Source organism: Triticum urartu, chromosome 1 (assembly GCF_003073215.2).
Source record: "Triticum urartu cultivar G1812 chromosome 1, Tu2.1, whole genome shotgun sequence".
NCBI classification, from domain to species: Eukaryota; Viridiplantae; Streptophyta; class Magnoliopsida; order Poales; family Poaceae; genus Triticum; species Triticum urartu.
In genome coordinates, this window is record NC_053022.1 from 388,453,938 (window position 1) to 388,467,356 (window position 13,419).

Below are 13,419 nucleotides of genomic sequence, written 5' to 3' on the forward strand. Positions count from 1 at the left end.
GTTCGGACATGCTCGCGGGCAGCAAAAGACTGTGCCAAAAATCCCCTTGGGGAGGTTTGAGGACTGTCTTGAATATTCGCTTCGTTTAAAAAAAGAAAGGGGATCATTGTTTTCTTGTACTACTTTTTACAGCTACAAAAGCATCTCCTCGATTGTATAGATACATGATCTTTGGCACTCCCATGAATATGCAGTATTGTACGTAATAATACAGTTTTGCTACTGAGACTTCGTTATTTTTATTTTTATTTTGAAACAAGGCAAAAGATTTACCATTTTCATTGATTAAAGGAGAAGGTTTAAGACAGATGACCGCAAAGCGGGAAACAAATATCTACTCTCGCGACATTACAATACTCAAGTGGGTGGCACCAGCAATAGCCCAAAAATGGGCCTCCTCTTTTATCTTCGCGATGAGCATCATCGTCGTAGTGGCGGTGTTACGGAAAACCCTTCCATTACGCTCTTTCCAAATCTCCCAAGACATGAGCATGAACAAGGAGGCGGTAGCCTTTCTCTGATCTCCACGCTCAACCACATTTCTAATCCACCATTCTCGAACCGAAACCTTATTTCGCCAGCTCCTCACCACATCACCATGTATACCAAGCCATGTTGCAATCTCGATCCAGACACGCTAGGAGAACCTACATTGGAAGAGAAGGTGTGCTGCGGTTTTCTGGACTTGCTTGTAAAGCGGGTAAAGGTTGCAGTTCGGCCATCCACGACGGTGCAATCGATTGGTTGTCCAAACTCTATTTTGAATTATAAACCAAGCAAAAAAATTGCATTTCAGAGGGGCCCAACACTTCCAAATAGCAGCATTCATGATGCTTATCGTGTGTCTCGCAAACTGTGCCATATAGGTCGTCGACGCCGAGTATTCTCCATGAGACGTGAACTTCTATAGGATAGTATCATGCGCACCATTGTTGAGAGTAACAAAGGATATCTTTTCCCATAGCAAGGCGAACTCCTGGATATGCTCCATGGTGAGCCCATGATGGATATCAATCTGACTAACCCAATAATTATTGAGGAGAGCTTTTTGGACCAAGGTAGATTTCTATTCTGAGAGGTCAAATATCTTTGGGGCAATATCTTTGGGTCTCATGCCGTTGAGCCAAGATGATTCCCAGAACTTTGCCTTACATCCGTTTCCAACACTAACCGTGGTGGTTGCCACAAACTGGTCTCTATCATCATCATTGCACGGTGTTCCCGTCCCAGCCCAAGTCTTGGCGGGGTCAGCCCACTCATACCAAAGCCATCGCAGTCGAAGGACAGTATCAAACTTCTCAAGGTTGAGGATGCCCAAACCACCGAAGATCTTGGGCTTGCGGACGAGTTCCCAGTTGACCTTACATTTTCCACCGGTCACTTTATCGCAACCCGCCCAAAGATAGGCATGCCGCAAGCTGTAAATCTTCTTCCTCACTTCCGCCGGCAAATGCAGGGGTGTAATATGATATATAGCAATGGCGGTAAGCACTGCCTTGACCAAGACGACACGGCCTGGCATGGCCACATGTTTGGCAACCCAAGGTGGTAGTTTCCCCGCAACTTTATCCTCTAAGAATTGAAAGTGAATCCTCTTAAGAATTGAAAGGGGAAGCCCCAAATATCTCATAGGGAAGGTGGAGCGAACCGCTGGGAAGGCTTGCAGGACGTCATCAAGGTCAATGTTACCGCAGCGAATGGGCGCAACTACACTTTTGGCACAATTAGTGACCAATCATGTAACATCACCAAAGGATGCAAGAGTTGAAGCCAGGAACTGAATGTCATTTTTTATTGGGGTAATGAAAATGGCAGCATCATCGGCATAAAGCGACGCACAGATGGGTCGACCTCTGAGCGGTTGAAGATGACCTTGAGAAGTCGCCTTGGCAAGGATGTGGTGCAACAGGTCAATGTCAAGCACAAATAGCAATGGGGAGAGGGGGTCCCCTTGACGAAGGCCTCGACCATGCCGAATTGGGTCACCGGCAATACCATTGAGCAACACAGCGCGAAGATGCCGAGGAAAGAAGGGCAGAGATCCAATCTCTGAAGCGACTTGGGAAGCCATGGTGGCGCAGCAAATCCATGAAGTAATCCCAGCACACCGAATCAAAAGCATTCTTTATGTCAAGCTTGAAAAGCAAAGTTTGGTGTATTTGTGCGTTGGAAGCGCCTAGCCAAGTTGTGCACATACATAAAATTGTTATGAATACTTCTTTTTTTGATGAAAGCACTCTATGCATTGGATACTAGTTTGTGCATATGAGGAGTGAGCCGTGTGGCCATCATTTTTGCAATGATCTTAGCAATATGATGGATGAGATTAATTGGTCGAAAATCTGAGATGTCCTCTGCACCATCTTTCTTCGGAATGAGAGCTATGTTTTCCGAGTTCAGCCAATTCAAGTTGGAGACATGAAGGCTAGAGAAGTTGTTGATGACCTCCATAATTTTAGGTTGGACTATTCCCCAACACTCTTTGAAGAAGGCTCCGGTGAATCCGTTAGGGCCTGGGGCTTTATCACTAGGGAGGGCAAAGATTGCCGCCTTGACCTCCTCCACCGAGAAAGGCATCGCCAAGTCCGCGAGGTCACAAACTGGAGCAAGGATGGATTCCCAGTTGAGGTCCATAGCACGGGGCACCCCTTCTTTTATGGCCTTCCTAAAGTGTTCTTGTGCAATCATCTTCTTATCCTCGTGGTCTGTGACCCATCCATTGTTATGTTTCAACCGATGAATAAAAAAATTCTTCTTCTCTGGTTGATGTGAAGGTGGAAGAAACGCGTGTTGGCATCACCCTCTTTGAGCAAAGTAACCCAAGAGCTTTGTCCCTTTCTAGCTCTCTCAAGAACGGCAAGGGCCACAATCTTTCTTTTGAGCTTCCTCCGAAGGTCTCTCTACTCAGAGATCAATGTTCTACTCTCTTGGGCCAAATCCAATCTAAGAATGATGTCAAGGGCCATGTGAAGTTGGACCTTATGGTTCGAGAAGATCTTTTTGCTCCAAGTGCGAAGGTGTTGACTAACTCTTTTTAGCTTGTGAAAGAGGATTTGACATGGCTTGACATGGGGGACTCTCTCATTCCAAGCATCTTGAACAGTCTTCTTGAAGTTAGGCATCTTGATCCAAAAGTTTTCAAAGTGGAAGCATTTTGGCCGGGAGGGCCCCGCATCACTAGCAAGGAGTAGAGGACAGTGGTCGGACAATGAAGATGACAATGCGTGGAGAAGGTGGGAGCCAAACTGAATGTCCCAATCTTCATTGCAAAAGAAGCTATCAAGTTTGCTCATGGTCTGGTTTACTTGCTCATTGCTCCATGTGAATTTCCTATTCTGCAAGTGTATCTCCTTTAGCTCACAAGCATTGAGGGCGTTGCGGAAGCGGACAATACGGCTGCGATCGACATTTGTACGGTTCTTATCTCTGGCCCGATAGACTTGGTTGAAGTCATCGGTGACAATCCATCTCGTGCCAACAGGAGGTTTTTGTCCAACCATTTCAAGGAAAAAGGCATCCTTCAAATTGCCTCTAGTAGGGCCATACACGGTTGTGATTTGGAAGGATGTGTTTGAGCCAATGATAGTCACCATGGCCGAGAGGAAGAAGTCCCCAAAGCTCACATTATCAATCTTGACTAGGTCTTCATTCCATAATAGAAGAATTCCTCCACGGGTGCCATTCGCGGGCCGCTCAGTGGAACTTTTCAGACGATGGCTGCCGAGGAAAGTAGCAATAAAAGGATCCACGGCTGCAAGCTTGGTTTCTTGAAGACATACAATGTTGCAAGAAGTGGAGGCGATGGTTTCATGTACAGTAGAACGACGGTCTGGGCAGTTCAATCCACGAACATTCCAATTCAAAATGCATAAGTTGTTATCTTCCATTAGAAACTAACAATACATCAATCATCAGTGTAGAAACATTATCATGCCATCGTCGTGGCCTCCTCACTTCCCATGGCATGTAGGTCTGGGGCCGTGTCGCCACCATGCTCAACTAGAGCGTCTTCGACAACAGTGGCCAGGCCACAGTCAAGCTTGAATAGTGCACGCAAAGCCGCCACCACAATGTCTGGCAGTTTACCATTGAACAACGCGACATACTTGTTGATGGCCTCCTCGGTCATCATTTCACCTTCCTCTATGATACCCAGCCTTTGGCAAAGCAGCTTCTCCGCTAATTTTGCGATAGCATCGATCGGTTCTTGGCCTGGAGCCGCGGGCTGCTGCGTCCCACTGTGAAACTGGAGATACCAACCAAGGTCTTCCTTCTTGTTGGTGGCCTTGGCAGGGTTGATCTTGGCGTTGGCGATGGCAGCAGGGCCTGCTGACAAGGCACAAAGATGGGGATGCTCTGCTCTAGCTGTTCGGAGCAGTCCTCCTGGGAGCTTTGAGGAGCAGAGACGACCCTCGCTGGCAAACTTGGGATCGGAGAAGTTCTGGACAGGCGAAGCAAGCCAGAAGGGCGCGTCGGGGTGCAGCCATCTAGAAGAGGCAGCGATGGCTGCAACAGATTAGTCGGCCCATTGCGTGTTGGCGACCTCATTCTTCTGATAGAAGGCGTCCACGGCGGGGAGGTGGTGGGCGTTCGCAGTACAAAGACAGGGGTGCACGTCGGGCTGTCGGTGGATGGAGTCGCGCCCAAAGAGGAGCCTGTAGTCGAGGAGGTTGCACGGTGCATGAGACGAGGGCGGCGAGCAAGAAGGCCAGACCGGTGGCGTGTTCGACGCAGGCAATCCCAGACCCGGGTTCACGCAATGCAGCCAATCAGGAGCAGTTGAGGAAGGGCGCAGCTCAATGATGTCCTGGAATGTAGTGCAAGGAGAAGGCGGTGATCTTTCGTTGCTCCCAGAGCTAGCTGACGAAGGTCTCAGCTCGATGATGTCTCAGTGAGTAGTGCGCGGAGAAGGCAGCGGTGACCGACCACGAGTCTCAATGTTGTGCGGGCTGGTACTGTTGTTTCTTCGGCGCACGCTCCTATGTCTCAGTCGATACTATAGTCTTTTAATTTCGTATGGACATTCGTGCAAAAAATTCTTTTCACTTTTTTCTTTTTTTTTTCTTACTCCCTCCGGTCCTTTTTAGTCTGTATATAAGTTTTGACTCAAGTCAAAGCATCTCTACTTTGACCAAACTTATTCAAAAAAGAATCAACATTTACAATGTCAAATCAACATAGTTAGATTCATTACGAACTGTAGTTTCACGGAATATATATTTAGTATAGTAAATGTTGATAGTTTTTAATATATATTTGATCAAACTTTATAATGTTTGACTTGACCAAAACCTAATACGCGGAGTAAAAAAGACCGAAGGAAGTATTATACTATATCATTTGACTAAGATTTGATTAAATCTCAGTCGACTAAGATCTAGCCACATCCAGATGAGAGCCCGTCTATGAAACCACGGTAGGTGGTGCTCGGCCGAGTGAACCCGACCGCTCACGTTAGCGCATCCCCGCCGCGACAGACGGCGACGCATTTAGCCTTGTTTTCACCTGGAGCCGTCCAATGCGGCAGTCGGTAGACTGGACTCCGAGACCGAGAGTGGGCACGCACGGACGCGCGTCGTACCGCTCTAATCCGAACGGAGCCAAGCAAGCAGGATTTCATCGGTGCGTGCCGTGGGCGGCGTGGCATTCGGTGGTCACGCCCCCAGCAAAACAACAAGCCATCGTCGAGGCCCCCCTCCCTCCCTCCTCTCCTTCCAGGTGGCCGCGCGCCCAATATCCTCCCTGCTCCTCGCTCCTTGCTCGGTTATCCGCCTCTTGACCCCGAGCCTTCCTCCTCTCCCCTCCCTCGCGCCATCGCTCCATCATATTGTGCCGCGCGCTTGACCAGCCCAGGCCCCTCTCCCCGTTTCGGAGCTCCATCCGTGTCGATCCATGGGGAGGCTGTGCTGCGCGGCGGCTGCGCTGCTGCTGCTGCTCGCCTGCCTCAGTTTCAGCCTTGGCGCCTGCAGCTCCGATGCTCAGCGAGGTATGTCGGTGTGTGTGCCTCTGCTGCAGTGCTGCTGCTGAAGAAACATTGCTGCTATTTGATTCTTGTGCGTGTTCATGTCATTGGAGCAAGCTTCTTCCCTTTTTTTAGTTTACTTGCTTGTTTTTGTTTCTTTAAAGTTGAGATGTATAGTGATGGTAATTAAGTACGAACTCTCTCACTGTAGGATGGGTGAACGACCGGGAGGAAGATGCACGCCCCGCAGACAGGTGAGATCTCTCTCACCATACCTTTCATGTTCTGTGCAGGAAGGCTCTGAATTTCAGTGTCACTGGGAGGAAATAGAGTGTAAAATCTCGTGAAAGCCATTATAGTAGTAGCATGAAATCTTCCTTCGTCTAGGCAGAGTAGCTTGGAAACTTCTTCATCTGCATGTTTCGTGTTTCGTCATCGCAACATTCCACTCTCCATTTTAAATTCGCAAGGAAAACGATTAAAAAACACTTAAAATACTGCAAAAACATTCTTCGCGGCCATCTTCTCAGATTGCATCGCATGGATAAACACCAATAAGATCTGAGGTGGGAATGGCGTGTCGGCTGTCAGAGACGGACAGCTGAACCACCGAGCAACCCCGGTTGGTGCATGTCCGTCGTCCAATTGTTCTTCACCGCTTCTGCTCACTCCCATCTGCCGACTCCAATCATTGGCAGGCGTGTAGTCCAGGCGGTACACATCCGAGAAGCTCTGCCACAACCAACCAGGTACAGTTCCAAGCAGTCGACGGCGTTCCCGCAGTGGCCACCCTGGCCATGGGCACCGGCACCGACGCCGACGCCGAGTTCTCCGCCGTTGCAGGGTGCTGGCTCCCCGTCAAGCGCCCCCGCACCGTCGCCGGAGGTCGCCAAGCCTCTGGCAGTGCCTCCTCGGGACGTCGAGAAGCCTGCGCACAGCATCACGGTGCCACCGATGCCAGCCACGGTGGTGGCCCACGGCGCTGCAGCGGTCGGAGAACCGTCGACTGAGGCGGCGGGGCACGCTCCTACCAGGCGGCGTGTCTATGTCATCGCCGGAGCAGGAGCTTCCCTCCTTGTGGCCATTTCGGCGGCGCTGTTCGTCCTGTGCTACCGGTCCAATAAGGTGGTCACCGTCAGGCCGTGGGCGACCGGCCTCAGCGGGCAGCTGCAGAAAGCGTTCGTGACAGGTTCGGCTCGCCCCTGAAAACTGTGCCCAAGTTTCCATCTGTGCTGCTACGTGGCTCGCTTCCTTTCTTGGAAGTGATTGGGAGATGGCTGCAGGCGTGCCGTCGCTCAAGAGGTCGGAGCTCCAGGCGGCCTGCGAAGATTTCAGCAACGTCATCGGCTGCCTGTCGGATTACATGATGTACAAGGGGACGCTGTCGAGCGGCGTCGAGATCGCCGTCATATCGACGACGACGAAGTCCGGCAAGGAGTGGTCCAAGCACTGCGAAGCCCAGTTCAGGAAAAAGGTGGCTGCAAAGCTAGGATGAAACTGAACAAATTAGATAGTATTACCCTGAAAATAAATAGACTTACCTTAATGAACTTAGTAATGATGGGCATTGTACTGTTTCAGATAACAAGCCTGTCCAGAGTTAACCACAAGAACTTTGTGAACCTGCTGGGCTACTGCCAGGAAGAGCAGCCGTTCACAAGGATGATGGTGTTCGAGTATGCTCCAAACGGCACCCTCTTCGACCATCTCCATGGTAAGATTAATGGAGTTTCATCCATCAGACGTTTTTACAAGAGCTGTAGCAGATTAACTAACAATGGTGTGGTTCGCTGCAGTGAGGGAAGACGGTCACCTGGACTGGCCGACGAGGCTGCGGGTGGCGGTGGGGATCGCCTACTGCCTGGAGCACATGCACCAGCTGAGCCCGCCGGAGATCCTCAAGACGCTCGACACGTCCACCGTGTACCTGACCGACGACTTCGCGGCCAAGATTGCGGACGTCTTCTTCTGCTCGGACGACGCCTCGTCGACAAGGGCGGAGATGGCGAGCCTGCAGTCCCTCCTGGCTCTGTCCGACAGGGAGAGCGTTGTGTACAGCTACGGCATGGTGCTGCTGGAGATCATGTCCGGCAGGTTCACGGCGTCGGCCGGCGGCCTGCTGGAGGGCTGGGCGGCGAGCTTCCTCCGAGGGGAGAGGCAGCTGAGGGACGTCATGGACCCTGGCCTGAGCTGGAACGCGCCCCGCCAGGCCGAGACCGTCAACAGGCTGGACGGCGTGATACGGTCCTGCACCGACCGGGAGGCGAGGCGGCGACCCGCGATGGCAGAGGTGGCGAGGCGGCTGAGGGAGATCACGGCCATGCCGCCGGAGGCGGCCACCCCCAAGGTGTCGCCGCTGTGGTGGGCGGAGCTGGAGATCATCTCCACCGAGGCCACCTGAAGGAGCTGAGCATACAGGTTTGCTACAAGAGTTCGTATACCAACAGTTGAAATCGCAGTGTGTGCAAGTGGTGTAGCATAGCATAGTGACAAAGGTGTGCTTGTATTTTCGCTTCACTACAGACCTTGTAGTTTGTCCAGATTTTGTAACCAGACTGCCTCAGTGCATACTGCAGCTCGCAGAAACACCATGCAGAAGAGACATCAGCAGCAGCATAGCATGCATGCAAGTACGCAACACAAACGAGTAGAATACAATAATAAGTTTAGCTGTTCAAGACGTCCAATGCCCATAAACCCCACTGCCGTCGAATGTGACGCATAACGACTTGACAGACTGAAAATAATAAACCACCACAGAAAACATCTACGACAATGTTCCTACGACTGACTGACGCTATACTTTGGTACCCTTCTGTTCATCTGAACCAAACCCAAACGGAGTTTGGCGCAGCAACAAAACCAAACATCCACCATAACAGACGACGCAAGATAATTTCTCGTCTAGGAGACTATCGCTTGGTTTATCATCCCCTGGGTCCATGACGCCGTCTCCCTGACTTCATCATCCAAATCGAGGCACTCCCTCAGGAACTCAACGTGGAAGAGGTGGCTCTTGAACAGATCCTTCGAGATTGGCCCAAGCGTGTCCGCAAGATCCCCCAGGACAGCAACTGCAGCCTTTGTCACGCTCTCGTCCCTGAAAGTAAACGCATGCATATATATAATGTTAAGCAAGAGAACCAATCACCCATGTAATAATGTAACAAAAAAGAAAGGCGAGAGAAATGACATGGACCTGCTCCGATCTTTGTAGACAGCTTCAGTGAACTGCAACAGATGTCCTGCATAAGGTATCATCAGCTGAGCTTTTGCGCCCTTTATGCCCTGTAGTATGCCAGAGTACGCCTCAAATATTCCCCGTCTGAGCTGGTTACCATAATCAACCATATCCTCATCATTTTGATCCAAAACAACAAGAAGCTCAGCCGCCCCTTGAAGCATTGGCATAGCATACGGCAGGTACTTCTCAAAATTCTCACCGATGGCAAGAGCAATGTCTCCAAAGCATGAGAAAATCGGAGGCTTGACAGACCTGTTGAGCTGTGAGTTTGAGAGATCCTTGAGAAGCACAGTCATGATCCCATCACAGAAGGGCAAAATTTTATCTTCCAAGGCACGGCAAATATCACCCACCACCCCTACAGAGATGGAGCATACTTGGTATTCTTCATAATTCTGCAAGCCTGCCTCAAGGTACTTGAAAAACTCAGGCATGTATTTCACAAAATCTGGACCTGTGGCATAAGCAAGAGCACCAATGGCAAGCATTGCTTCTTCATGTACAGTAGCACTGTGGCAGGCAAAGACGCGGAGAAACAGAAGCATCAGCTGATCAGCAGTCTGTGCAATTATGGACTTTGCATCTGAGCTGCTCAGTTTCTGGATAATGACCTGCAGTACACCACACAGCAAAGCCTGCAGATCGCTTTGCTTCTCCTTGTCGCCTGATGAAAATATTTGGTGATCAAATGTCAGGTTCAATCTTCTCATGATCTCCTGCAATAACTGGCCTATAATGCTTGAAGTTTCGGGTATGTTACTGACTCTTACAATCTCATTCAGCGCTTCATAAGCAGATGCACGAAGCCTCACATGGGTCATATCACCACGATCCGCGGCAGTAAGGAGTGCAGCAATAACATTAGGAAGATAAGGTGTAAGCAAAGATGAGGCCGGCTCTGCATCTTCATAACCTTGGGCAAGAAAATATATGGCTCCACAGACTTTCTCAGCCACATTTGGAACATCTTTGCTACTCTCTAGCAGCACAGCCATGATACGAGGAAGGTTTGCATTTGATATGATTGGATTAGTACTGCATGGAGAATGCAAAAGCTCAAATACCCGTCCAAGAGTCCATGCAGTGGTGTCTTTTACCTGGCTGTTTGGATCATTCATTGTATTGAGCAAGAAATCAAGTCCGGCCTGTACCAGGGGAGCAAGTTTCTCAAGGGATGGGCCATCAAGGATAGAACCAAATGCAAAAGTGGCTGCCTCACGACAACGCCAGTCTGGCTTTGTGATGTTAGCTTCCACAAATGGCATCACAAGAGGGACAATTGCATCACCAACAGTTCTAGCAATGAGTCCAAGGCATGTTCCGCCACTCATGGAAATGTTCCAAGCATTATCATCTTGCTCTTGATCTTCCTCTTGCTTCAACAGAGTTTCTAGCAGCATTGGAACAAGTGAAGGGAGGGCCTTCTCAATGAAGCGATAATTTACAGTTGAGTTAGCATCATCAGATCCCTCATATTCCTCTTGGAGTTCAATCTCTTCCTCACAAATAGTACTCCAGAACTCAACAGCCTGCAGTGCAACTGGTTCCTCATCTCCTTTGACAGCATTAGCTGTCAGGTTGAATATGGTTTGCATATAAGGATCTAAGTGCACATAATATGTGGATGCAATTGCCACAAGGCATTCAAAGGCTGCCTGTCTGATCTCCACTTCCTTAGATACAGCAGTATCACAAATTACCTTCATTATAAAGGTCCTCTCCATCTCATTTGCAAAGTTGCTCTCAGCAAAGTCAAGAGCATTATACAGAGCTTTAACTGCTGCAAGACGGACTTCAGAGCTTAGCTCTGTCTGGTTCATCCCCTGAACCACAGCAGTCAGAACAGCGTTCACTTGATCCTGCTCCAAGTGCTCAGGAGGAATCTCCTCACACACATACCCCAATGCTTCTAGAGTTGCTTGCTTTAGTGGCGCAGAGGCCCCAGGCTGCGTCATGTTGCTCAATAATTTGGCAATGAGGTCTTGCCATTCCCGACGGGGTATCTCAATGGATGCAATCTTTGCAATGACTTGTGATGACGTCTGCCGCGCATCACCCACCGAAGATCCTAGTGTTATCAGCAATGACTCCTTAATCTGCAATTTGATCGAGTGATCCAAGCTGACCCATTGTTGAGTCAGCAGCTCCTTCTTTGCAGAATCCTTTGCGTCCAGTGAGTTCTTAAGGATAATACCAGCAAGTCTTCTAGACTCTGGTGGTCTTTCATCATTCGATAACTCCACTGACAAGGATAGGAGGAAGTTGGGAAGATTCTGCTCCTGGAACTGCTTGATGTTGCCTTCTGCTGCTGAGCGAAGGTTGCCATCTGGAGACTGGGCAGCTAGCAGAATCTGAGTGATATCCATGGCTGTTGCACCTGCCCTGGCAAATATTGGAAGACCAGATTGTATCAGTTAGCCAGACAAATATGGGAGGAACAGACTGTGTCAGTCAGCAACATTCAAGGATAAAGCATCTAAGTACAAATACAAATTAAAACAAAATAGCACTTGTGAGCTGTCCTAGATCTACAGGCTACTGACCAGTTTCACGTAGCTTAGTGTTCTTCCACAAGTAAAATTAAGAAAGGCTTGACAACCACATAATGCAGTTACACGGTTAATCAAAAAATAGTTTTGCTAAAATACAGTTACAGGATGCAAAAAACATCTACCACAAATGAAACAACGCATTCATAAGATAGTTACCGTTACTTCAGTAGATAGGTACTGTTTATCTCTATCAGCGAGACATATTTCCTAGTTAAACAGTTACAAAGGATCTGACCATGCGTTAAGTTTATTTGATTGAGGAGGCATAGCTAAAAAGGCTAAAGAACCCCACCGGTAAACTAGGTATTCATGAGGCAACTGCACACTACATCACCAGGGCTGATTTTGACAAAACCAAACCATATGAAGTTGTTCTACAACCAGATAAATTATGATGCCCCTGAACAATGCTACTGCATGCATGGACAATAAGAGTATACTATTAAGAAAACAAAGTTACAGCAGGGAAATATATGGATACACTGCCAGGACCTTGAACATGTCAAATCAAATTGTACTAATCAACAGCGCTAGATCAATTCAACTAATCCACGGCGGGCTAAGCTATACATACAAATACGCTGGTCGAACCAACTTGGACACAATCCCTGATGCACCTGTAGGATGGCCAACTGGGCTACCACTACCAGGGTAAAGCTCCGATGCGTATATAGGCGGCTTACAATAATACATAAATAAATAAATAAAACGACTACTAGCCCATACGGCTGGTTCCGCCGCCGGCCCACGACGGGGTGCTGCTTCCCGCAGACGCCGCGCGCTTAACCGGCGGTGAGACGGATATAAACAGGGTAAAGTGGAGGAAGGGGAGACCGGACTGGATACTGCGGAGACTGACGGGGTAGGCGGCTAGGGTTAGGGATTGGGGACAAGTCCGAGAGAGATCGGGGATTGATTGAGACAGCGGAAGGAAACAGCGAGAGACCAATCGAGGAAGCGGGAGAGCTTACCAGAAGAACGAATCTGCCGGGGGATGCTTCCGCGCTCGCTCGCTCGCTCGCTCGGCCGCCTCTCCCAGACAAATGGAAGGAGGCTGCGGAGGAGGGAGAGAGGGGAATATAGGCAGCGCCGGCGGCTAGGGTTTAGAGGCGGGAGTCTGGGTTTTGGGGGTGGGCCTCTGGCGGGGAGGGCAGGACGCGTGGTTTAGTACTAGTGGACGCCCTCGATCCGACGGCCCACGCGACCCCCGCCCGGGCCCGACAGGCTTGCTCGATGATCGGACGGTCGACTCGGTGTTATATTTTCTGTTCTTATAACGACGAAGGAAAAGGTGTCCTGTTCTCCTTGAAAAATGACAATGGCTTTTTACTTTTTGGATTGGAGGACTTTCTTTTTCCGTGTGGAGTTGATTCGTGAGAATCACCTGATTACTGCACACACACACACGCAATGTTTACTGCTTCAAGATTTGACTATCAATAGGAATGTCGTCTCCACGTTAATGAGGCAAACATGTGTCAAATCTAGGGTTGTATTCTTGTTGTGCTATAAGATACAACGATCATCATTGCCTCCAACCACATACTGCTATTATTTTTAAAGGATCTTATTAGGGATGGAGCTAGGCATGGATTGTTGATGGGGCAAACAAGAAAACACGAATTGTTAAGGGCAAAAAACTGTTTTTTCTTTATCTAAGT

General features: G+C 49.2%; 2 protein-coding genes across 3 annotated transcripts; one reads left to right on the forward strand and one right to left on the reverse strand.

Annotated features, from left to right (window-relative positions):
- Window positions 1-5,539: 5,539 nt before the first annotated feature.
- LOC125514045 (probable inactive receptor-like protein kinase At3g56050) lies at window positions 5,540-8,578 on the forward strand. Its single transcript, XM_048679294.1, has 6 exons — window positions 5,540-5,986; window positions 6,174-6,216; window positions 6,661-7,151; window positions 7,246-7,436; window positions 7,544-7,676; window positions 7,759-8,578. The coding sequence occupies exons 1-6, from the start codon at window positions 5,893-5,895 to the stop codon at window positions 8,361-8,363; spliced, it is 1,557 nt and encodes a 518-aa protein (XP_048535251.1). The 5' UTR covers window positions 5,540-5,892; the 3' UTR covers window positions 8,364-8,578.
- Window positions 8,579-8,593: 15 nt separating this feature from the next.
- On the reverse strand, window positions 8,594-12,918 carry LOC125514029 (importin subunit beta-1-like). Of its 2 annotated transcripts, none has more exons than XM_048679283.1 (3): window positions 12,730-12,918; window positions 9,162-11,583; window positions 8,594-9,062 (listed from the first exon to the last, which is right to left on the reverse strand). In XM_048679283.1, exons 2-3 carry the CDS (start codon window positions 11,570-11,572, stop codon window positions 8,867-8,869), a joined length of 2,607 nt encoding a protein of 868 aa, XP_048535240.1. In that variant the 5' UTR covers window positions 11,573-11,583; window positions 12,730-12,918; the 3' UTR covers window positions 8,594-8,866. The 2 variants fall into 2 exon arrangements, with proteins under 2 accessions (XP_048535240.1, XP_048535234.1); XM_048679277.1 differs by having other exon boundaries at window positions 9,162-11,588; window positions 12,730-12,911.
- Between the last annotated feature and the right edge of the window lie 501 nt (window positions 12,919-13,419).